Here is a 21,745-nt window from a genome sequence, read left to right on the forward strand (position 1 = left end):
TGGAACTTCCAGCACCTCAGAGTTTGTGCTTGTAAACTTGTGGGGGGACCCGGAAAGAACTGGCAAGCACAGGATTTTCATTTTATTTACAAGCATGTTTAGTGAGCTATTTGGAAGTATGTACTGGGGGTCCTCAAGCCTGAAGCCCCCCACCCTGTGCAGAGCCATAATTACATCTCTGCCTCAGTTTGCCCTAATGGACTTTCAATAAGTCTAACGAGACTGAGGTATAGTGAGCAGTGTCCCTTCAGGGGTCTAGTTTATCTAACCCAAAGGCAAACCATTACCCAAATAGGCCTCCACCCAGTATCCTAACTGGAGCAGGAAGGGTCTGCGTTAACTTTAGTCCAATAATTCCACTTATGTCCAGGTCCCTGACCAGTGAGGCCCTCTTGATTCAGAGCCCTCCTCTGGAGTCAGGGCCATTTGTCAGCTGGGGAAGGGTCTTGATCCTCTTGGGTCAAGGGCCCCACAGAGGTCAAACCACAATGCCCCTTCCTCAGAGCAGCATATAAATCCTCTCAGCTGGGGAACCTACCGCTACCTGGTGAAGTCCTTTCATGGCAACAAGGCTTCAGTGAGACTTGGCATTCATACCTCTTTGCTTTCAGAGCCTTTCACACCAGGAACACTCTTCCTTGGTTCAGGTTGCCAACCCTCCAGGATTGTTGAGTCTCCAGGAATTCACAATTCATTGGTAATTAAAGATTACGTCAAGTGATGAAATCTCCAGGATCACGTCCAACCGAAATTGGCAACCCTAGTCATAGTTTCCTTTCCTGCTATGCTTCCTCACCAGCCCCCACTCTTCCCAGAAGCCCTCCCCTTAGGAGTTTTCTCTTTCTGCATTCTGGGGACAGTTCGTCTCCCCAGAGCCTCTGTTCCCTAAGACAGACCGCCAGGGGTAGATTCCTAGTCCGCTGCCCTGAGGAGTTCTTTCTCCAGGGGCTTCTTCTTGGCGTTTTCGCCTGCCTGAGCCCCCATAACCCTTTATAAGAACCAGCTGGTAATTAACTAGTGTCCTGCCGCTTGGGCACTCACTTATCCCAAGAGGGAGCTGGGCTGGACATTCACTTTAGCAGGGCCTGTCACAGGTAGGCTGAGAGCCAGTGACAAGGTGGAACAATGATCTGCTTGGGAAGAGGCGCCCAGTCTTACTGGGTTTGATGGGAAATGGAGTTCCTTGTGCAGCGCCCAGAGCAGCCTCATATGCCAGGGTGGCTTCCCCATGTGATGCCTGTGCCTGCTTCTCTTCTCTCTCCCTCACACATGTATAAGCAGGGTAAGAAGAGGCTGACCCCTGCCATATTCATCTTTTGTAGCCCTGACCCAGGGCAGTATCTGGAGCCTGGCCCGAACACCCAGTCTGTAACCGACACCCTGTGCGCCACACCCAGCCCCTCCTTGTTAGAGACAGCCAAAGGGCAAGAGTCTGCTTCCGCAGACTGCTGAATATGTCGTCTGGTGCTCACTGGACCAGGAGGAGACTCAGTCACTCCCATTCCCTCCGCCTTGCTCCAGCTGGCCCTGGAGTCTCCTGGCGCTCTAGCCAATGCTTCCTGACTCACCAACACCCTTCCAGCTTCCCCCTGCACCCCAAATCCAGTAGGCCAAGGCCCCTGCCCACACCGCTCCCCCTCTCTGTCATATTTCCCAAGCCACCCCATCACCTCCAGCTCAGCTCCACAACCTCCCCTCCCCAAGCCCTGTAAACCAGCCTCTCCACCCCCTCCATTGCCACCCCCTGGACACTCACTACAGACTAAGCTCCTCCCCCACAAACCGTTTCGGCCATCCCCCCCAAACTGGGCTCTGCAGGGCGCAGCAGCACCCTCCTCAGGATGGACTTTGTTTGCACAGGGGGCCTTGCTGACCGGAAAGAGGAGGGGGGGAACACGGCAGGAAGCCAGCACAGCTCACAGGCTTCAGATTTTACTGAAAAGTGTCACCAATTTGCCAACAAGCGGCACTTGTCCTTCAAACCCGACATTCCCACCCTCCCTGGGGGGGGGGCTTCTCTCCCAGACCCTGCCTCCAGCAGCTAGTGGGGGCACTAGGTTGCAAGGCCACAAATGTCTCTAAACACGGGACTACATGTTGCCCAGGGGAAAGCCATGTGTGGCTCCTGATGGCAGCAGGGCCCCAGCCCGAGGAGCACCGGCCAGCTACAGCATAGTCTCATAGGTGGCAAAGAGCCTCTGATAGCACAGAGCCAGGCCTGTCCAGAGGATCATGGCCAGCATGAGGCAGGTAGTGAGCACGGCCGCTGCCCACAGGTCAGGCCGCTGCCCCTTCACTTGGTCGGGAGCCTCCAAAGGGATCGTGTTGGTGAGGTTCAACATGTAGCCGAGGCTCCAGCCCACATCCACAGCAGCCACCTGAGAGGAGAGAGTGGAAAGTTTTATGGACTGACGAAGGGCTGGCTCCTGGGCACTCAGTGCTGGGCGGGGAAGGAGGTGAATCGGAGCCTTCTTCAGTGATCTACAGCAATATAGAGTGAGCTTGTTCTTAGGTAGTCATTGTGCTGTTCAGCAGCCCCAGAACCCACCCCGGAACCCTCGCCTGGCTCCAGAACGCACTCCAGACCCCACACCCAGCCCTGGAACCCTCACCCGGCCCCGGAGCCCTTGCCCAGCCCCAGAACCCACCCCAGAGCCCTCACCCAGCCCTGGAACCCTCACCCAGCCCCAGAGCCCACACCCAGCCCTGGAGCCCTTGCCTGGCCGCAGAACCCACCCCAGAACCCACACCCAGCCCCGGAGCCCTCGTCCAGCCCCAGAACCTGCTCCAGAGCCCTCACCTAGCCCTGGAACCCTCACCCAGCCCCAAAATCCGCCCAAAGCCCTCGTCCGGCCCTGAAACCCACCCCAGAGCCCTCGTCCGGCCCCAGAACCCGCTCCAGAGCCCACACCCAGCCTTGGAACCCTCACCTGCCCCTGGAGCTCTCGCCCAGCCCCAGAACCCACCCCAGAGCCCTCACCCAGCTCTGGAACCTGCCCCAGAGCTCTCACCCAGCCCCAGAACCCGCTCAGAGCCCTTGTCCGGCCCCAGAACCTGCTCCAGAGCCCACACCCAGCCCTGGAACCCTCACCCAGCCCCAGAACCCACCCAGAGCCCTTGTCTGGCCCTGGAACCCACCCCAGAGCCCTCACCCAGCTCTGGAACAGGCCCTGGAGCCCTCACCCAGCCCCAGAATCCACCCAGAGCCTTTGTCCGGCTCCAGAACCCACTCCAGAGCCCACACCCAGCTCTGGAACCTTCACCCGATCCCGGAGCCCTTGCCCAGCCCTGGAACCTGCTCTGGAGCCCTCGACTGGCCCTGGAACCCATCCCAGAGTCTTCACACAGCACCGGAACCCATGCCCAGCCACAGAACCTGCCCCCATCCTCCATTGCTGTGAAATTGTGCTCTAGAATTTAAATTTGCAACTTTAACAACTGAAGGGCATGTAGCCCCCGCAGTTGGGAGGAAAGTGAGAAGCGTGTAACTGATGTTGGCTGTGAGCCTGCAGACAGCCCAAGATGAAAGCAGAGAGCCATAACCTGCCTCATTCATCTCAAGGAATTGTTAATTCTGAAACTTAACAGCGGCAAGTTAAACATCAGCAGTTTCATCATGGAGTATTTCAAGAAGCATCCAGCTAATGAGTTTCTCCCACAGCACCAAACCCTGCCATGCCTTTCCAGTGTGCCGTGTGCCAAAACCTCCCACCCTGCCTGCCAGCTTCAAACGCAGTGCTGCTATGTGAGTGCAAAACTGGGGGGCTAGAGACAGCACCAAAGAAACTAAATGGAATCTCAGCAAACCCGGGGTGACAGGACTGGTTTATTGATCTTCAGATTTCATTCATATAGTCTCCATTGATCTGCCTTAGAACAGAACACAGGAATTGTCAGACTGGCTCAGAGCCAACATCCATATGGTCCAGTATCCTGTCTTTGGCAGTGGCCAGCATCAGATGTGTCAGGGGAAGGGACAAGAACCTGGCAGTCGGCAGTGATGGGATAATCTGTCCTGTCCTCCAGCACACACAAATCACATCCTAGTCTCTGATCTGCCCAGAATGCAGGGATTCTGCTGCAGTATTTAGGCCCACAGAGCTACAGAGGATACAGGGGCCTGGGTTAGACTGAGCTTGTCTAGCTTAGACCGAGCTTGTCTAGCTTAATCCACCTTCCAGCTCCATGGGAACCAGCTACTCTGACTGGAACAAAGGACAGTAACTACAGGGAGTGTGAGTGATTGCTGGACCCAGATTAGAAGGAAACTAGTCTGTAAAAGGAAGCTTACTGGAACGGGTGAGGATTTTATCTGTATTCAGTTTTATTAGACATAGACTTGCGTGCTTTATTTTATTTTGCTTGGTAATTCACTTTGTTCTGTCTTGGAACCACTTAAATCCTACTTTCTGTATTTAATAAAATCACTTTTTACTTATTAATTAACGCAGAGTATGTAAATGCTGGGGGGGTGGCAAACAGCCGTGCATATATCTCTATCAGTGTTACAGAGGGCGAACAATTTATGAGTTTACCCTGTGTAAGCTTTATACAGGATAAAACAGATTTATTTAGGGTTTGGACCCCACTGGGAGTTGGGCATCGGAGTGTTAAAGGCAGGAACACTTCTTAACTTGCTTTCAGTTAAGTCTGCAGCTTTGGGGCACACGGTTCAGACCCTGGGTCTGTGCTGGAGCACACTGGCATGTCTGGCTTAGCAAGACACTGTGTTGGAGTCCTTAGCTGGCCGGGAAAGCATGGGAAGAAGTAGTCTTGGCACATCAGGTGGCAGCTCCCAGGGGGTTTCTGTGATCCAACCCGTCACACAGAGCACCTACCGTCTGCAGGGTTTATAATCCAGACTGCGGGGGTTGGAATCCTGCCACCTGACTGCCTCGCTTATCTTGTGTTTCAGGCTCACCTGCCACAGGCTGGATTTATGTGAGAGCCAGCGTAACGGAGAGACTGGCCTTTAGGGGCAGCTGCACCAGACTGCACAAATAGGCTCCCAGTGAAGGAAACAGACCTGCACTGGCTGCAGGAGAATTGGGGCAGGCAGGGTGACTCAAGTGGCCTTTTGGTTCCTAATTTGTTTGGCTATAATTTGGATTGTGTAATGTAGCTGAGCAGCCACTGGATGGCAGCAGTGATTCCAATGCTGAGATTCCAATGCCAAGAACCCCAGCAGGCTGTATTACCCCCATAGGAGGGAAGAAGGGGAAAGCTATTGCACGCTGGGCTGGGGGAAGCAGGGTAAAGACTGCACAGACCCTTTATCTCCATCTCCCCTCATCTGGGCACTCATGGAGCAGATTTCCCTTGGGAGCCCACAGTGGTAAGGCAGACCCACTCAGGGGGGCAACGGACCCTGCCAGATAGACGTCCTACCTGCCGGTGGAACTGGATTTTGCTCCATGTCTGGTTGTCAAACTTGTAGCCTTGCAGCAGGAGGGTGAGAATGTAGGTGCTGGCAGCGCAGTAATCCTGCAGGCGGGTCTTGTTCATGCCAGGACACACCATTTTCAACTAGGGACACGAGGGGCGGGGAAGGAGGTCAGTGCAAATCTGCAATTCCCAGTTAGCCCATTGGTAGCTTTACTCTCGCGAGTCACAAGTCAGAGAGGCCCCCTCGCCCCACCCCCCCACCCCTTCCCCCACAGACCTGCTATTTCAGCTCCAAGCCAGGCACGTGGCAGAGGCACCCACCTTGCTTTAGACTCCAGTTGCTACCAACCTGGACCAGATCCATGCTGGGGACCTCAAGACGGCAGCAAGGGCTCTATGCCCCGTCCCTGAACCCAAGGCATGCAGCCCTCACTCCCCTCACTGCTTTACCCTGCACTCACTCACTGGAAGCATGCTCTGCTCTGCCACTGGGATAACTGGGACCCTCAGGACTTTGGGCCCAGCAAAGTCTCCATCCTGAGAGGGCAGGGTGAAGAATCTGTCACCCAGGTTTTGCATGAGAAGGAGCAGCAGCCCAGAGGGTTTCTCCAGGGGAGGTCCCTCCTACAGCACGCTTATCCTCGCTGCTTCCAGTCACCAAAAGAATGCCTCTGCTGCAGGAGCTCTGATCCCTTCAGAACACAGAGGGGCCTCCCCTCCCATTCCCGCTGCCACAGCTTCCCTATGGCATGGCCCTGGGTCACTCACACAAGTAACTAGGATCACAGGATGGAGCCAAGATGGAAAGTGACTCCTTTTACTAAGCCAGCACAGCCACTGCTGGCTCCAGCTCTGTGGCCTTGGGCTGTTTGTTTCCTCTCCCTGCTATAGACAGGGCTTTGCAATTCCCTCTCCCCTGGCTCTCTGCAGCTCCCACTGCTCTGTCTTTCCTCTCAGTTTGCTGCCCACCCATCAGCAAATCTGATCATGGCTGAATTTAACCCTCAGCCAGATACTGCACAAGGCACTGAGAGGAGCAGAGGTTTAAACCTCTGGGAACCTAGCAAGATGCGTCACCGTTTGGAGACAGATAAATAATTCAGCACCGCAGCAGGGGCCATTACACACACCTTCGGGAAATGCTCTGCAGACCACTGATGTGCAACGAGCCAGTTGACCTTCATAAAACCCGGGGGGGAGAAGTCCCAGCATAATTTAGAATCCAGAAGCTACCGATTTGTCCCCCATCTTTCTGCCCAAGCCAAGGTTCCCCGCCCTACAGAAGATCCCAAGGGAAGGAGAATCCCAGCCTGCTAATGGTACCCTTGTGTTCTCTAGTTTCCCTGTGCATCTAGATTCAGGCATTACATGACAGCACTGGTGGCTGCTAACGGGGGGTCTCACCTCCTTCCAGTCCTTAGCACAGAATTGCTCGATGGTGGCACTAACGTCACTCAGGGGCTGCCCGCTGGTCAGGTTCAGAAAGTGGAAGACGGAATAAAACCCGGAAAAGGCCTTAAAACAACAAGCAAAGCAGGTTAGCCAAGCAGCCAGCCCTCAGCGACATGCTCTCCACAGGCCAAGAGCCTCAGCCACTCCGACTCTTCACTGCAGTCTCCATAAACCAGCTTCCATCTCAAAGGAGACAGCCCCAGAAAGGAGGCAGGGTGTGGGGCGGATTCTCTCACCCTCCTTTGGACATGAAATTAGTGCCAGTGAACGGTGCCTGATGCAGAGCAATGGGCTTGGAGGCTCTCCATCCACAGCTGGGATAGAAGTAGCTATGGATCTGAACACACGCACTGAGCCACTGCCCATGGCTGGAAGCATGACTTTCCAGGGCACCTGCTCGTAGGGCAGTATTATCACCAAGGCCTATCTATGATTCTATGATTCTATGGGGCAGAGAGGAGAGCCCAAGCTTCCTAGTGTCTCGTGAGTTCAAAGAACTGAGCCCAGGGAACCCCTCTAGTTCTCCCAGCACACAGAGCTGTAGATAAGATCTAAATAACAAGGGTTACATTCATAAGATGCAGCTTGCACCAGACAGAGGCAGCACTGGAATATAGTCTGATGGGTGTATGGATGGGCAAGAGGAGAAATGGGCATATGTCAGTCCAACACCTCCATAGTCTCTGCACTGGCCTGGGAGAAAGGGGAGTTCAGGAAAGCATGACTGTCCCTGAGAGACAGCACGGACTGAGGCATCAAGCCGCCCGAGTTCCTGGGCACAGACATTCGGGAACATGCACTAGCTTCTCCCTAGGTACGACATGCAGGCTGGGGAGGTTTGGGACTGGCGTGGAGCCCATCTTTCCCTGCTGACCACAGCATTCACACTGCGGGGAAAGAGGGGTACCATCCCCCATCTCTTTGGTGGAAGCCACAGGAGCACCACCAGCATCTGGGAGCCTGTCTCCAGAAAAAAAGGGGCACTGGGTTAGGAGCAGGGTGCTGTAGCTCAGAACTGATCCACGTGACCTGCCTATTCACATACCCCCCGCATGTCTGCATGGTGCCCACACTGCAGAGCTGGGAGCCACTTCCTTTCCTAAGGCCTTGTCTGGGTGGGAACACTGTGCGGATTTAAATGGAGCAAGGCCCGCGGACGCTCTGATTGCAGTCTGAGAGACGTGTGTTTTGGTTTCGCTTTCACCAATTCCTAATCAGCATAGGCTAAACCGAAAAATAACCGGGTCTGAACCCTGGGGCGTCTGCCCTGCAGTCTGAGGAGTGACTGTGGCTCAGGCAGACTTACCTGCACTAGCTTCGCCCACACTGGCATGGCTGACACGAGCGGTGTCGACACCGCAGCGGGGTCCAGCGCAAGCTAGCCGGGCAAACCTCGGTCCCTGGTGCACTCGTGACACCTGTGTCACCACATCACACTGCTCTTCGTAGTTGCTCTAACGCGGGTAAAACTAGCACAGGTATGGCATTGCAATGGGACGTGCTCTAAGAACCCGCACAGGTCTGGGCACTGCTTTACCCACGCCGGGTTAGACTAAGTTGAACCTTTGCACTTGCCCATGTAGACAACACGTCCACTTCACTGTGTACAGACAGAGTTCAAAATGATAACTCTCCCCACGCCCTGCCCCACGTGCCCCCAGGACAGCTATCACCAAGATGCCACACTCTGGAAGGAAATGTCAAGAGAGACATAACAGCAGCTTGTTCTGTGCTCCGGGCTGGTCCTGGCTTTCAGACATTCGCTCGCATTAGTACCAATGGGAATTTCCCCCCACAGCACCCCCTCAGAACCCAGCTCCCACCAGTGCGGTAGCCAGCGAGAAGAGAAGGAAAGGCTCCCTTACAAAGAACTGCCCATGCCCCGGCGGCTGGTAGACCCCGTTGAACCCGCACGTCCTGTTGGCCCCACACGCTGTGAAGTTGAAGAGTTTCTGGATGGCACTCCTGCAGTCCGCTGGGGCCCCTGTCCCCCGCACCGTGAGGATCTGGCTGGGGTCATGTGCAACTGGTGCCGGGACGCAGGGACTGTCATACAGGGCAGCGGCAGTGACGTTCTCCTCGTATCCCTTGGGGTAGCACGGGTGGGAGATCTGCTGAGAGGTGAGGTTCTCCTAGAGAGAGGGGAACCCATTAGCAGCGCTCAGGCTTGGGATAGCAGCCAAACCCCCATCCCCGCCACTTCACACACACACACGCCAGCCCTAGCAGTCTGGAACGTCCCACAGTGAAGAAAGCAGAGGGCAGCCCCAAGATGCTGCCCGTCCCTATGCACACTGGATTTTCTCCTGAATCCTGCGAAGGAGCCTGCTAATCTCTCAGGGGGGAACATTCCCTTCCACTCTGGGCCCATTCAGAGCTGTGATCTCCTTTCCCTCAAGAGCAGCTACCCAGCTGCAGGAATTAAACTGTTGGATGGGGAGGGGAAAAAAATCAAGAAGGGTCTGACTAGCCGCACCTGCTCTGCTCCTGCAGGCTGACAGCCCCTGTGTACACTCAGCAGAACAAGGGCTGGATTGGGACCAACCCCTCAGCACCAGTGCTCTGCATTCCTCCCGTTATGCACCCACTGGCTCACAGTCCTGCACCCCACCAGCCTCACTCCTTCGGGAGACATTCATTCCCAGGTAACAAAAGATCAAGACAGGATTCATATTATACTCTATGGGCAACCACTTAGATTCAGGACCATCCAGAGCCTTCTCAACAGAGATCCTAAGGCAGTGAGGGTGCAAGTTTTGCCATGGATCCTCCTGTGGTTTGCATGTGGCAGATGAATGGACAATCTCACGCCGGGTTTCTCATTCCTGTCAGGTCACCTTGTGCTAGATCAGCTTGTTTTAAAGGGGAGAACACAGGTGGATAAGAGCCAAAAGCCAAGGGCAGGCACTGATTCGTCTTTACAGAAACACTGCACGCTCGGACACTTTGCCCAGCATTTCCCATTGTTTCCCGCAACTTGTACCAGGAACTGGAGCCAGCAAGCCAGGGGACAGCTTGTGGGCTGGCTTCCCCATCAGCAGCAGAATTTCAGCGTCAGCTCAGCGGGCCATGTCTCACACAGATTCTGCCACCCCTTCCCGAAAGCGAGAGCTCGTTGGCAGCCTCTCCCTGTTTAGGTTGCTAACCCTGTCCCTGCAGGAATCTCCTGCCAGACCTTTTGCCTGCCTAGTGCCAAGAGCCCCTGCTCGGTCCCTCCTTGACACCGCTGTCTGTCCCAGCTGAGCAGGCTCCCTCTTCTAGAAAACGTTGCCTCCAAGCTGTTACGTGAGCTGAGGTCAGCTGTCTCAGGCGCAGAGCCAATGCCTTGACAGAGGGCCCTGGGTCGCATGCATGTGCCCCAGCACCAGTGCCCTGTTACAGAACCCGCTGATAGACTGGAAGGGCATCTAGTCTCCCTGCGACTCGCCCCGGCACAGGGCCATGCAGAGCCTGCTATGCTGCTGGCATTCCCGGAGCTGGGTAAAGCTCTGTGCTGTACACACACCCCTGCCTACAGCCAGGGGAGTTAAGTGCCAAGAGAACTCAAGCTCTGATCCCACCCAGGCCACAGACTTCTCCTGGAGCGCAGGACGAGCCTCTTACGGCAGCTACTCGCACATAGCCACTATGTTTGGTGCCCAACCGGAGACACCTCAAGCCAGCTTTTCAGAGGTGCTTGGCAAGCCCAGTTCTAGTCAATGGGAGCTGCAGGTGCCACTTGGCTCTGAAAACCAGGCCAGAGGCACCTCCGGTGGGTACCCCACATCCGAGGTAATATTTTAGGGTGTTGCCCTCTCTCTGCCTGTTTCCCTCCCGCAGCACAGGGTTAACACCCTCCGCAGCACAGGACTAACACCCTCCGCAGCACAGGGTTAACACCTCCCGCACGGGGAGCAAAGGGGTAAGTAGTTGACGGGTGTGGGTCTCGTTAGATGAAGTGCCAAGTTATTACTAGCTTTGCCTTTTGCTGCACTGTACAGCCAAAGGTGCAGTAGCTCCACAGGGCCAAGTGCCCATCCCTGTCCATGTGTGCTACCAAACGCAGTGAGCCCCAGGCCTGGGGAAGAGGGAATGAGCAGGTTAAGGAGAATACCGCTCTGAGGGACGCAATCAACTTCTTCAAGGCTTGGTTTTCTCCATAGCAGAGGTAGCTGTGAGTATAAAGCGAGTAGCTGCTCCCGTACAGCCAGAAGAGGACTTCGGTGCTGTTGTCCTCAATGGCATGACCAGGGTGAAAGGTTATCTGAGTCGAGGCTCCTCCAAGGTCCAGCGCTCCCACAACCGCAGCTGCCTCAGGGTGTATCCACGTCCCTGTGAAGGAGAACTGCCCCGCCACAAGGAATCAGTTCACCACTGGTGCCTGGAGCTAAGAACAGCGTCACTGGGGGGCCAGGGGATAGAGTACCTATCTCCATAGGAAAGCAGGCTGAGCGAGGAAGCATGTCTGTTAATCAGTGTCCATGACTCCTGCACTGAGATGTGGGGCCTAGGAGATCAGCTGCCTCTCAAGGGGTGTCTTTTCCCCCACTTATCTAGATATCGGTCTCATCCAAAAGCTGAGGCCTGGCATGGGTCAGGGTCTCCCTGAATCCCTCCCGCCATGGACGTGCTGCTGCCTGAAGCTGAAACAGGGAGACACCAGCACCTTCCTAGGTAAAGAAACACCAGCTCCTCTTGTGAGCGGTTTGGTCCTATGTCAGGGGTGTCAGGGACTCAAAATCCAGCTTCCAGAGCCCTGGATTCCCATGTGGTGTGGAAATTCCCAGCTGGAGCCAAGCTGGGACAAACCAGAGAAGGGAGCACGTCTGGGATATGAGCTGGGCTGAGAAGACCTGCCATTCTGGCTCCTCATCTGACCCGTTTTCCCTAGAGAAGGAGCAGCCCAGCCAGCTAAGGTCACTCCCCAGCCCTCCACCCTCTGCCCAGGCACTGACCTTGACGAGTGTCTCCAGCAGGTAGTTGATTGTGATCCAGCCAAAGGATCCTTCCTCATTCCCAGTGAGAATCCGAGCACCACGGAAATCTACAGGGTACTGCTGGATGGTCTTGGAGACCTCTGCAAAGACCAGGTCGGCTTTTGTGCTGTTCTGCTCCCTGAAAATGGGGAGGGGAGAGATTCCACTGGGCTCCTGATGGATATGATGCGGCATGCACAGGAACTGCCTAATCTAATCCCTTCCCAGAGGGGTAACAAACCTAAACATGAGCACCTTCCCTGGAGGTGCCTAAGTGGGTGAGAAAAGGGCCCTCTGCTCCTGACACTCCATCAAGTCAGTCAGTAACAGAACAGGAATGAAGTTAATGCTTAATTACAAGTTTCTGGTACTTACACGAAAATTTCAACTGCATCTCCTCACACTGCCACGGCACCCTGATGTTAAGAGCCTTACCTAGACTGACTTGTCCTGCAGGAGCCCCCCTGGGAGTTTAGCAATGCACACGCTCACCACTGACATGCAGCCTACTCTGGAGTGGAGGGAAGGCAGTAGGTGGACAAGCTGCACGAGTGTGACAGAGGCACATGGAAAATGTTACCACGTGTGCAGAGCATGGATTTGAAGTCTGTCCCCAAAGACTCCCCCCAGCGAACGGCAGGTGACTGAAATGGTTAACCTGGGAGGGGGAAGGGCCAGGTCAGCCCTGCAGGATTTGAGCGTATGGTGAACCAGAGGCTTCACCACCAAGCCATGGCTGCCTCATCATTTCAGCTCCGCAAGAGGCCAGTGCTGCGGTCACAAGAGAACAGGCCTCTGTGTGGTGGGGAACCGGCCTTTCCCTGAGCGGAGCTGCCCTCCTCACAGTCGCTCCCGGTACCTCAGCAGCCGCATGCCTGCGGTAGCACCGAGGTAGGTGGGCGTTTCTCTCTGTTGCTCCACAGGGATGATCGTCATGGCCTTGTCCAGACAGGCCCTCAGGCTGGCTCCAGCCCGAGTGGGGTTGTCAGCATAACTGGAGATCCCAGGTCCTGGAACGAAGCATCCCAGTGAGAACCTGAGCTCAGCCGGGCCCCTGAGACAGGGACTGGCAATGCTGCTGGCACCTGGGGCTGGAGAACCCAGAGTGAGGGTCAGTTGTTTGCTGGCGTCAGCACGCAGGGAAGAGGAGCTGGTAAACGACTGCTATTGCTCGGCCCTAATGCAGGGCAACCACCAGAGCCATAGACCTGCTGCTGGCTCCCTGGGAGCGGTTCAGTCTTAAATGGACCATGTCAGATTACTTAAATATTAACTCACTAGAACGCTCTAGGCCCAGCTGCAGGGATGCCCTATGGTTCAGCATGGTCATTCTGAGCCAGAACCATGGCGCTGGTGATCTGCAGCTGGGATGGGATGTTCCATGCACCATCTGCTCATGACACCTGCCTTTGCGCTCAGCTGTTGGGCAATGTCAGAATCCGGATCATATGTGGCCAGGTTTAGTTCTAGTGGCGGGCGGTTAATAAATCCCTTCACTGCAGCACAGAGAAAGATGCAAGTCTCCCAGAAGTTCACACTTCTCTTGGGACTACGCCTGACATTTGGAAGTCATCTCCAGGGTGAAAAGCATACCCAGAGACATTCCCAGGCTGCAGATACAGTCCCAATGCCAAGCAGCTAGAGCAGCACCAGGCGCCAGTGCCCCACACCAGTGATTCCCTGTAGCGCAGTTCTGGCCTTCCCTTGGAATTCCCCCCTCCCAGCTGCAGGCCTTGCCCAAGGCAAAGACACCTGCCACGGGCCATGCAGTTTGGAGGCTTCACCGTTATCCATCCATGAATGGGCAATCCCTTTCTGCCTCCTTTGAGCACTTGCATCCCCCCTGTCCCCCGCCCCCACCTGCAAGCTGCATCCTCTCTGCACTGACAGACCCACAGCCCTCAAGGCTGGGCTGTGCAGCTGGATTCTGCTGTTTGGGATCTGGCTTGGAGGGGCAGGGTGAAAGGACAGTGGAGAAGGAAGCTCCCAAGTACGCCCAAGCCTGCTAGAAGTGATACAGCTGGAGCCTTGCCCAGGGCCTCTGGTCACCTAGGGCCTGCTGTTGTCCATCCTCTTTCCCAGCTTTCTCCCCCTTGCTCGTGCTGTCTCGCTCACGCAGCAGCTGCTGGGGAAATCGCTCCCAAGGACGAGGCTGCAGAGCCAGCCTTATGGAGCATGGATGGTGTTTCACAGGCACAAACCCCAGTCACACCCCAAAGCCAGATCCTGGCCCACACCAAGGTCCCAGAGCAGCATGTTCCCAACCTTCTGTCCCGACCCGGGGGAGTTCATGGTCCCAGGAAGGAGCAGACCAGGCTGGGTAACAGAAAACCAACCCAAATCTCACGCTGACCCACAGAGACTATAAAGATTCCTCCTGTCCCAGGTATTTGTCATGGTCTTCCATGCCTCTGTGTGTCCTGGCTGTGAGCAGGACTTGGGGGAGGTACCAAAGCAGGGGTGTCATTTCAGAAAAATTCAATCTTGTCAGCCCAGAGAACATTATCTGTATATCCTGCAGCCTCAGGGTGTGCAGGAAGTGGAGCATACAGACCTAGGAAAAGCCTGTGGAGGCCAACCAAGGTCGGGGGGGAACTGCCCTCCTTGCCCCATAGCAAATGACACTCCTGCAGTAGACCACTGTGGGAGAGGCTGCTCCTGCCTGTCAGCTGGGCCATAGGACACCCATGCGTCTGGTGTCTGCCCGTCACCACGACACAGAGCTTGAATGTAGGCAAAGATCGGGGTGTCCACGCCTGGGGATGTCTCATTCCCCCAGGCTCACTGCATTTTACAGTACAGCTGGGTGTCACCCCTGCTTTCCGGATAGCAGTCTAGGGACAGGGGAGGGTCACACTCACTTCTCCCATTTTGGATTTGCAGGTCTTTCCATGGCACAGAGGTGTGGTGAACAGTTCAGCCTCCACCTTTGCTCCCCAGGGCCCACTGCACTATATTGCAGGTAGCTAAAGAAGCAAAGTCCACCTATAATAAATGCGCTTGTCCCGCACCTATAGTGTCAGTGGCCAAACTCACACCTGGTGCAACTCCACTGACTTCGGTGGAATCCCACCAGGGATGAATGGGGCCCAGTTGCTCTCCCTGAAGCATAGAGATCCAGGCAGAAGGAGGTGGTGTTAGGCATGAGGGCTAATCCAAGAGCATGGCAGTAAATAGCACAGCAACCTTTGCCCCTGACAGAAGCATTTCACACACATTTCTCGGCACACGGACACAGCCAAGGGGAGGGCATAAGGGTGAGAGAGAGAAACGTTTGACTGACCTTGCACGGTGCAGGCTTCAGCCTGGCTGACAATGCCAGTGCCGTTCTCCTTATCCGCTGGCCACTGGTAGATGTAGAGAGCCGTGTGCAAGGAGCCGGCGTCAAACACCATCCCGTACTGAAGGGGGAACCGGGAGGGAAGATGACATCACAGAGCGCTCACTGCTGCACAAGGGCTGCTGTATGTGTTCTCAGCTCTTGCGTATAAAGAATTGCACTTTCAGGCTTGACCTTCCAGCCCAGCTTTAACCAGGCCTTTGTTTCTATCCCTTGGGTTTTGCAGTTAGATAAAGTTAGAGGTGGAAAGGGAAGTGAGGTGTGAAACAGCAAGCCTCACACCCCTGTAGTGACATTCACAGAGCTCTCATGATTTGGAGACACACGTGGAATAGCTCAAGCCTGGGGCCTGTTCACGGCTATTGGAGGCTGGGAAATCAGGAAGTGGTCGTTTTGCAACAGTCTTAGAAAAGCAAGAATGAAAGAGACAACAGGGAAGGAACATGAAACTCTGGGAAGGACAGAGGAGAGGAAACATACAAGATGCTCATAAGATCTGAAAAGAGAAAGTAGAAATAAAGGTCAAGAGAAACTAGTTTAGTTACACAGCAGAACCACTAACAAACAGAATGACACACAGCAGGTCTGCGGGCATGGAAAAGGTGTGACATTATTTCTAACAGGCTATCAAACCCACACAGCTAGCTAGTCTTTGTATGCGTCATTGAAGGCAAGGTACTCTAGCAACTGCACCTACCTTGGTTCTTGCAGGCAGATAAACATCCTTCACTTGAACAAGGATGAGGATGAGGGTAGCTATTCCTGAAGCTGCAGCCACTGCAAGAAGACACCTGATATCCCGCCCTAACAGGTGCTTTAACATTGCTGCGCCAATCTGTGAGCAAAGCAGAAGCTGTGTCAAGACAAACACACCCCATCTTCCTGCTTTCCAGCCAGTTCCTGGGTTTACTCTTAGAGAAAGTTCAGTACAAGGGTGGTGGGTGGCTAACGTGTTCCATTGAGCCTGTCACTGCTGCAGTGAGTCTGTTTCCAGCCTCACAAGCATACATTATTTGAGCAATTGTACGTCCAGATGGTACAGCAAACGAGATGACCCTGGTGGTGGGTTTGGTGCAGGGAGGAGCAGAGGAGGCTCGGAGAGGAAAAAGCTCCCATAAGACCAAATAATAACGTAATATGCAGGCCAGGCCCAGCCCAGCGAGGCTGAACTGCTGGTGATGGCTACTTCTGCTCCATGCCACACCATGCAGAGCACAGTTCAAGTTGCCGTAGGCCCTTGGCATAACTACTTGAGCAGAACAGCCAATCACAATGCTACCCCCATTGTCCAACTCCATCATCTCTGACCCATGGCTGGTTCTGCTCTCCTAGTTAGCAGACAGTCTCATCCAGACTGTAACCCAAAGTCAAAGTGCAAGATCCTGCACCATTTCTAGATTCATTTTCCATTCCTTGCCCCTCCACACATTCGCCTCCCCTTTCTAGACTAGCAGAGCTGTTTGGGTCGGTGGGAGACAGGGCACACACTTCGGATCTAGGGCTATGGGATGGGGAAGGGTTTGATTTTTGTGTAAAATATATTTAATACAGAAAAATAAAGAGGCTTGGGAGTGTAATGACATGCATGCAAAGAAAGCATTTTACATCATTCATACCTTAAGACACATACAAGCAGTGCGGAGAGAAGGACCCTCATTTTACAAATGGATTCAGAGGCTAAACATTCCAGGCCTCAGAGGGAATAGGTGAACCTGGGAGTTCCTGGCGCTTAGTTCTGTGCTCACGTCAAAGGGTTTTCACATTAAGGGATGCCAGGTGTTGCTTGGGTGGGTGAGACCAGCAAGGTCAGCTATGCCGTATGGCACTGTGTCAAGCCAATTATTCATTGTGAATAAGTCAGTGTACAGGTTACTCCTGGGGAAATTCTGTGCTACTGTAGCACAGCAGAAAAATCGCCCCACCCCCAGCAGAATCCCTTTGCTTCGTTGCAGAAAATGGTTTCTGTGGGAAAGCAAAGAGAAGCTGCACCAGTGCTCAGTCACCCCTCCAGGCAGCTCTGCAGTTCACATGCAGCTGTTCAGGCAGCCAGGGGGAGACATAAATCACTGGCAGGAGGAGGGTCTGGGGATGCCCCAGCTACCCAGGGACCAGGGGGTTGGGGGGAGGAGGAGAGGATGGAGACAGAGTTCCCCCCTCCCACTTCCCTGCACGGAGCAGATGGGGCTGGGTCAGATCAAGCCCCAGAACTTCCCCAGGAAGCTCTGCACCATGGGGGCAGGAAACAAAACCAACCTGGCCACATAATATGGCAGCTCCAGATGTTGGCACCCCATGGCAACCTCCCTGGTCCCCCACTGCAAGGCCATGCCTTACTGGGAATGGCAGCTCTCAGTGACGTTTGTCTGAGCCTGGTCCGGGTGTGAAGCATGTTTGGCATGTCCAAATCCATCTACCAAAACTGACCCCCCCCCTCCCCCAGCGGGCAGCCAGAGGCAGGGCAGGCACGGGCAGCGATTCTCCACATGCTCCTTTCCCTCCCCCACCCTGCTCGCCTCCCCAGGAGGAAACGAGATGCTGTGCAGGGAACCTAACGGGGAGCTGAGAAACCAGCTATAAGGGAGGCAGGCGAGAGCAGGCGAAGGGCAAGTTCTTCTCGGGATGCCTAGAGCTGGCTAACCCTGGCGTGAGCTGGGCATCGACAGGCCTTGGGGTGCCCCATGGGCTGTATTTACTGTGCTGCAAGCAAAGTACAACAACCACCCTCCTCCGCCATGCGCTCTGGACCCTCACTGGCACGAGAGGAGACAGAGGCTGGACATTAGATGAGAGGCAGGAACAAGCCTGCCGACGTGGTGAGAATGCGGCACCGTACGGATATGCTGCAGGAAACAGGCAGTCGCTTCCCCCAGTCCACATTACATCGTTTTTCTTCTCTCCATAACCCGAGCAAAGCCCAGGAAAGGTAACGCCTCAGCTTGCTAATGACGCCCCCCCGTGACAGTGCAGGGAGTGCAGAGGGGAGCCTGCTCTCTGGTCACTGAGAGGCAAATTAGTGCACCAGAAGAAACTGACTGGGGTAATGATCCAGCCAGGCTGCTGGGCTGGGAGGGTAAGAACACAACTGGCCCCATCAGCCCTCGGCTGATAGAAGAGGCCCAGGAAGGAAGGACGTGCAGGGGAGAGAAGGAGGAACAGGGCTAAGCCTCCCGATGCAGAGGCCTCGGTAGGGAGATCTCTGTTCCCGTCACATCCTGCTGAGAGGGCCTAAAGCTCTGCCGAGTGTAAACAGGCAGGAGCCTGGCGGACTGTGGTGATATTGGTGAAGGGGAATCGAAATAAAGTTTCACTGAGCACACACCTGGTGGAGTCCATGTGGTTTCTGCAGGGAAGAGGATGGGGCAGATACAGGTCCCTGTCAGACCCCCAAAACCTCTAAAATGGTGAATTATAGGAACAGCCCTGGACTGGCCCCAGGGAGATAGATGAGATGATCTAACAGAGATCCAGGCTTGGATTTTAAATTTAATATAGGCTAGGTTAAAAGGTGGCAAATTCAAAACAGGTAGAAGTAAATATTATTTCACACAGTGTACAGCTGTACTGTGGAACTCCCTGCCCCAAGAGGTCAACAAGGCCCGTTTCCTCCGATTGTAAGCTCCCTGGGGCGGAGGCTGCCTCCTTGTACAGTACCTGGCACACTGGGGGTCCTCCTAGGTCCTACCACAATACACACAACAACCACAAGGCAAGATTCAACAGGGGATTGGGCATTAACGTGGGTAACAAAATCTTCACGTTCCCAGAGGGATGGCTGACAACACTCTGGCAGGGATAGTTCAGCGTCTGCCTCCAGCTCTGAGCCAGTGCCCTGGAGACTAATGTGGGGGCGATTATCCCACGGCAGGGTTCCTGCCCCCCTCGGGCGCCGCGGGGGCTGTGACTGTGTAGCCAGGACACCAGACGAGACGGCCCCCGGGGCGGATCCGGTCCGGCACTTCCGTGAGCTTTTCAGAGGAGCCGGAGGGAGCCGCGTGCCCAACCCTGGCTGCATTTCAGTGAGCTTCCCCGGGCTCCTCCAGCCCCGCTGCATCCCGCTGGGGAGCTCGGGGCCCGGGCACAGGAACGACTCACCCCGCCCCGCGCAGCGACCCGGCACCAGAGGAGACGCCGAGCAGCCGGGGTCACTGGTTCCCCGCCGCGCCGGATTCCCGGACGGCGGCCGCCCGCCGCGGAGCTACCGCCCGGCCGCCCTCCCGCGCAGGCGGCCCGCCGCGCCGACCCGCTTCGCTCTCATGCCCCGGGGCGAGCGCTGCCCGCGACCCGCTCGGCGGCTTCTGGCTCCGCAGAAGCAAAACGAAAGCAAAAGCCGCCGCCAAGACCCGCCCCGCCGGGCTTCCAGCCTCCCGCCCGGCCCGGGCTCTTGCCGCGGGCTCTGAGACTCAGCGCCAGGGGGTTTCTTGGCGCCGCCAAGTCCTCTGCTGTTTCCCCTTCCCACTCTTTCTTCACCATTGCCCCACTGTAGAGGCCCTCTCAATGCCAAAGAGAGGCGGAGGTCTGGGCTCAATGGGGACAAATTGTCCCCCGGACAGAGGCGGAGAAATTCCTGCTGCCGGCGCCCCGGCCGTGTCCACACTGGAAAGCTGGGCCAGGCTCGCTCGCGGCACAGCTGTCAAACCAGCTCCCGCAGGGGCCGCTTACGGGGCACGACGGTCTTGTTGCCGGCGCAGCTGATTTCATTGGGCGCGGGGGCTGGGCTGTACCAGCAAAGGGCTTTTTGGTGGCCCAGCTGTGGCTTTTGCTGGCAGAGCTACACTGGCAAAATCATCCTCACCCTCACAGCCCTGGCCAACGCAGCTATGCCAGCAAAAGACTAGGCCTGACCTGAGCCACAGCCCTTCCTGAGGGGGGAACAGGAACCTGCCACAGGCAGAGTCAGACAAGACTTTTGTCAAATCCAGCTAAAACCGCAGCAGGGCGAGAGGCAGCGGCCAGAGGTGTGTGATACTGGGAACATCCCTTCCCTTCTCCAGACCTATGTTTGCCTTCCCATCGCGGGTCTGTCTTGTCTACCCAGGGCAGGGACCGTTTCTTACATACAGGCAAAGGCCTTAATGCCAAGCGTGGCTTTTCCAATTCGAGCAACATTTTTATTGGAAATTTTTCTGTTTTTCTAAAATTTTCTAGTTTTCATCAAAATTAAACAATTTTTTTTAAAAATTGAATTTTAACAATTTCAGTTTCCTGGATTTCCCTTCTCGTCACCCCTCTTCACCCCAGGGAAAAAAGAAGGGGGGAGGTTACTCCTGGGGGAATTCTGTGCCCTCTGGGGAGCGCAGAATTCAGATCTTCTGCAGATTTATTGGCTCCCCTGCAGAAAAACAGGGGAGCAAAGAAATCTATGGGGAACACACGCCTCTTCCACGGCAGCCCGGGCGCATCTGCTGGGAGCAGCTGGCAGCAGAGACTGCAGATCACCTTGGAGCGGGCAGGGGGAGGGAGTCTAGGCGTGTGCGAGTGGGTCTGTGGAGAGAGGATAAGGGGGTGGGGCTGGGCACCTGCCTGTGTGCAAATGAGTGAGAAAGACGCACCTGTCTCTCTCCTCACTGTTGCTGCATCCCAGGCTTGGAGGCCTAGGGCAGTGTGAAGCAGGCTCTGTCCCTGAGGCAAAGCAGAAATGTATCAACTGAACAGGCAGACTGCTAAGGTTCCCATTCTTAGTCAATTGTTCCCATTCTTAGTCAATTAAGGCTCCTTTACCTTGCCAGAATGGTGTAAAGGAGCATTATTGTAAATGACAGTAACAGAATCCTCAGCTAGGAAGGTCTATGGCCCTGTCTACACTGGGAAGTTTCTGGGCAGTAAAGCAGCGTTCTGCGCTGTAACTCCTGAGGTGTGCGCACTGCCAAGCCACTGAGTGCACAGAAACTGCGCAATTGTCGTGCTGTAAAAAACCCACCCCGATGAGCGGCGTCCAGCTTCCTGTGCCCGGGGTACGGTGCCGCGGGGCCAGTGTAGACACCCTGGTCAATGACAGCGCTGCGATTGGCCTCTGGGAGGTGCCCCACAATGCCTGTTCTCGCCTCTCTGGTCATCGGTTTGAACTCCACTGCCCTGTCCTCAGGTGACCAACCGTCAGGTCCACCCTGGACTTTCCTTGGGAATTTTGAAAGTCCCCGTCCTGTCTGCTCGGTGACGCGTGCAGTGGTCTCAGCACGTCTTTCCAGGTGGCCAGGCCTGCTCCACGCACCAGGCGAACCCCCGCTTGGAGCAATGCCGAGCTGCTGGACCTCATCAGCATTTGGGGAGAGGAGGCTGTCCAGTCCCAGCTGCGCTCCAGCCGTAGGAATTAGGAGACTTACGGACAGACTTCACGATGCATGACAGGAAGGGGCCATGACCGGGACACACTGCAGCACAGGGTCAAAGTGAAGGAGCGCGGAACGCCTACCACAAGGCGCGGGAGGCAAACTGCCACTCCAGTGCTGTGCCCACGCGGAGCTGCCGGCTCTACAAAGAGCTGGATGTGATACCTGGCGGCGACCCCAACTTCACTGCAAAGGCCACTGTGGATACTTCAGTGGTTCATGTGCCAGTTGGTAGTGGACCAAGCCAGGAGGAGGAAATCTTGGATGAGGATGTGGAGTGGGAGGGG

At 55.4% G+C, this 21,745-nt stretch overlaps 1 protein-coding gene across 3 annotated transcripts; it reads right to left on the bottom strand.

Annotated features, from left to right (window-relative positions):
• Positions 1 to 1,916: 1,916 nt before the first annotated feature.
• LOC140899056 (ectonucleoside triphosphate diphosphohydrolase 8-like) lies at positions 1,917 to 19,465 on the bottom strand. Of its 3 annotated transcripts, none has more exons than XM_073313796.1 (10): positions 19,225 to 19,465; positions 15,830 to 15,967; positions 15,076 to 15,193; positions 12,652 to 12,802; positions 11,772 to 11,931; positions 10,931 to 11,161; positions 8,703 to 8,969; positions 6,790 to 6,900; positions 5,389 to 5,526; positions 1,917 to 2,378 (listed from the first exon to the last, which is right to left on the bottom strand). In XM_073313796.1, exons 2-10 carry the CDS (start codon positions 15,953 to 15,955, stop codon positions 2,166 to 2,168), a joined length of 1,515 nt encoding a protein of 504 aa, XP_073169897.1. In that variant the 5' UTR covers positions 15,956 to 15,967; positions 19,225 to 19,465; the 3' UTR covers positions 1,917 to 2,165. The 3 variants fall into 3 exon arrangements, with proteins under 3 accessions (XP_073169897.1, XP_073169896.1, XP_073169898.1); XM_073313795.1 differs by lacking the exon at positions 19,225 to 19,465 and adding an exon at positions 16,749 to 17,589; XM_073313797.1 differs by lacking the exon at positions 19,225 to 19,465 and having other exon boundaries at positions 15,076 to 15,628; positions 15,830 to 15,934.
• Positions 19,466 to 21,745: the final 2,280 nt, after the last annotated feature.

The sequence above is a fragment of the Lepidochelys kempii genome, chromosome 16, assembly GCF_965140265.1.
Source record: "Lepidochelys kempii isolate rLepKem1 chromosome 16, rLepKem1.hap2, whole genome shotgun sequence".
NCBI classification, from domain to species: domain Eukaryota; kingdom Metazoa; phylum Chordata; order Testudines; family Cheloniidae; genus Lepidochelys; species Lepidochelys kempii.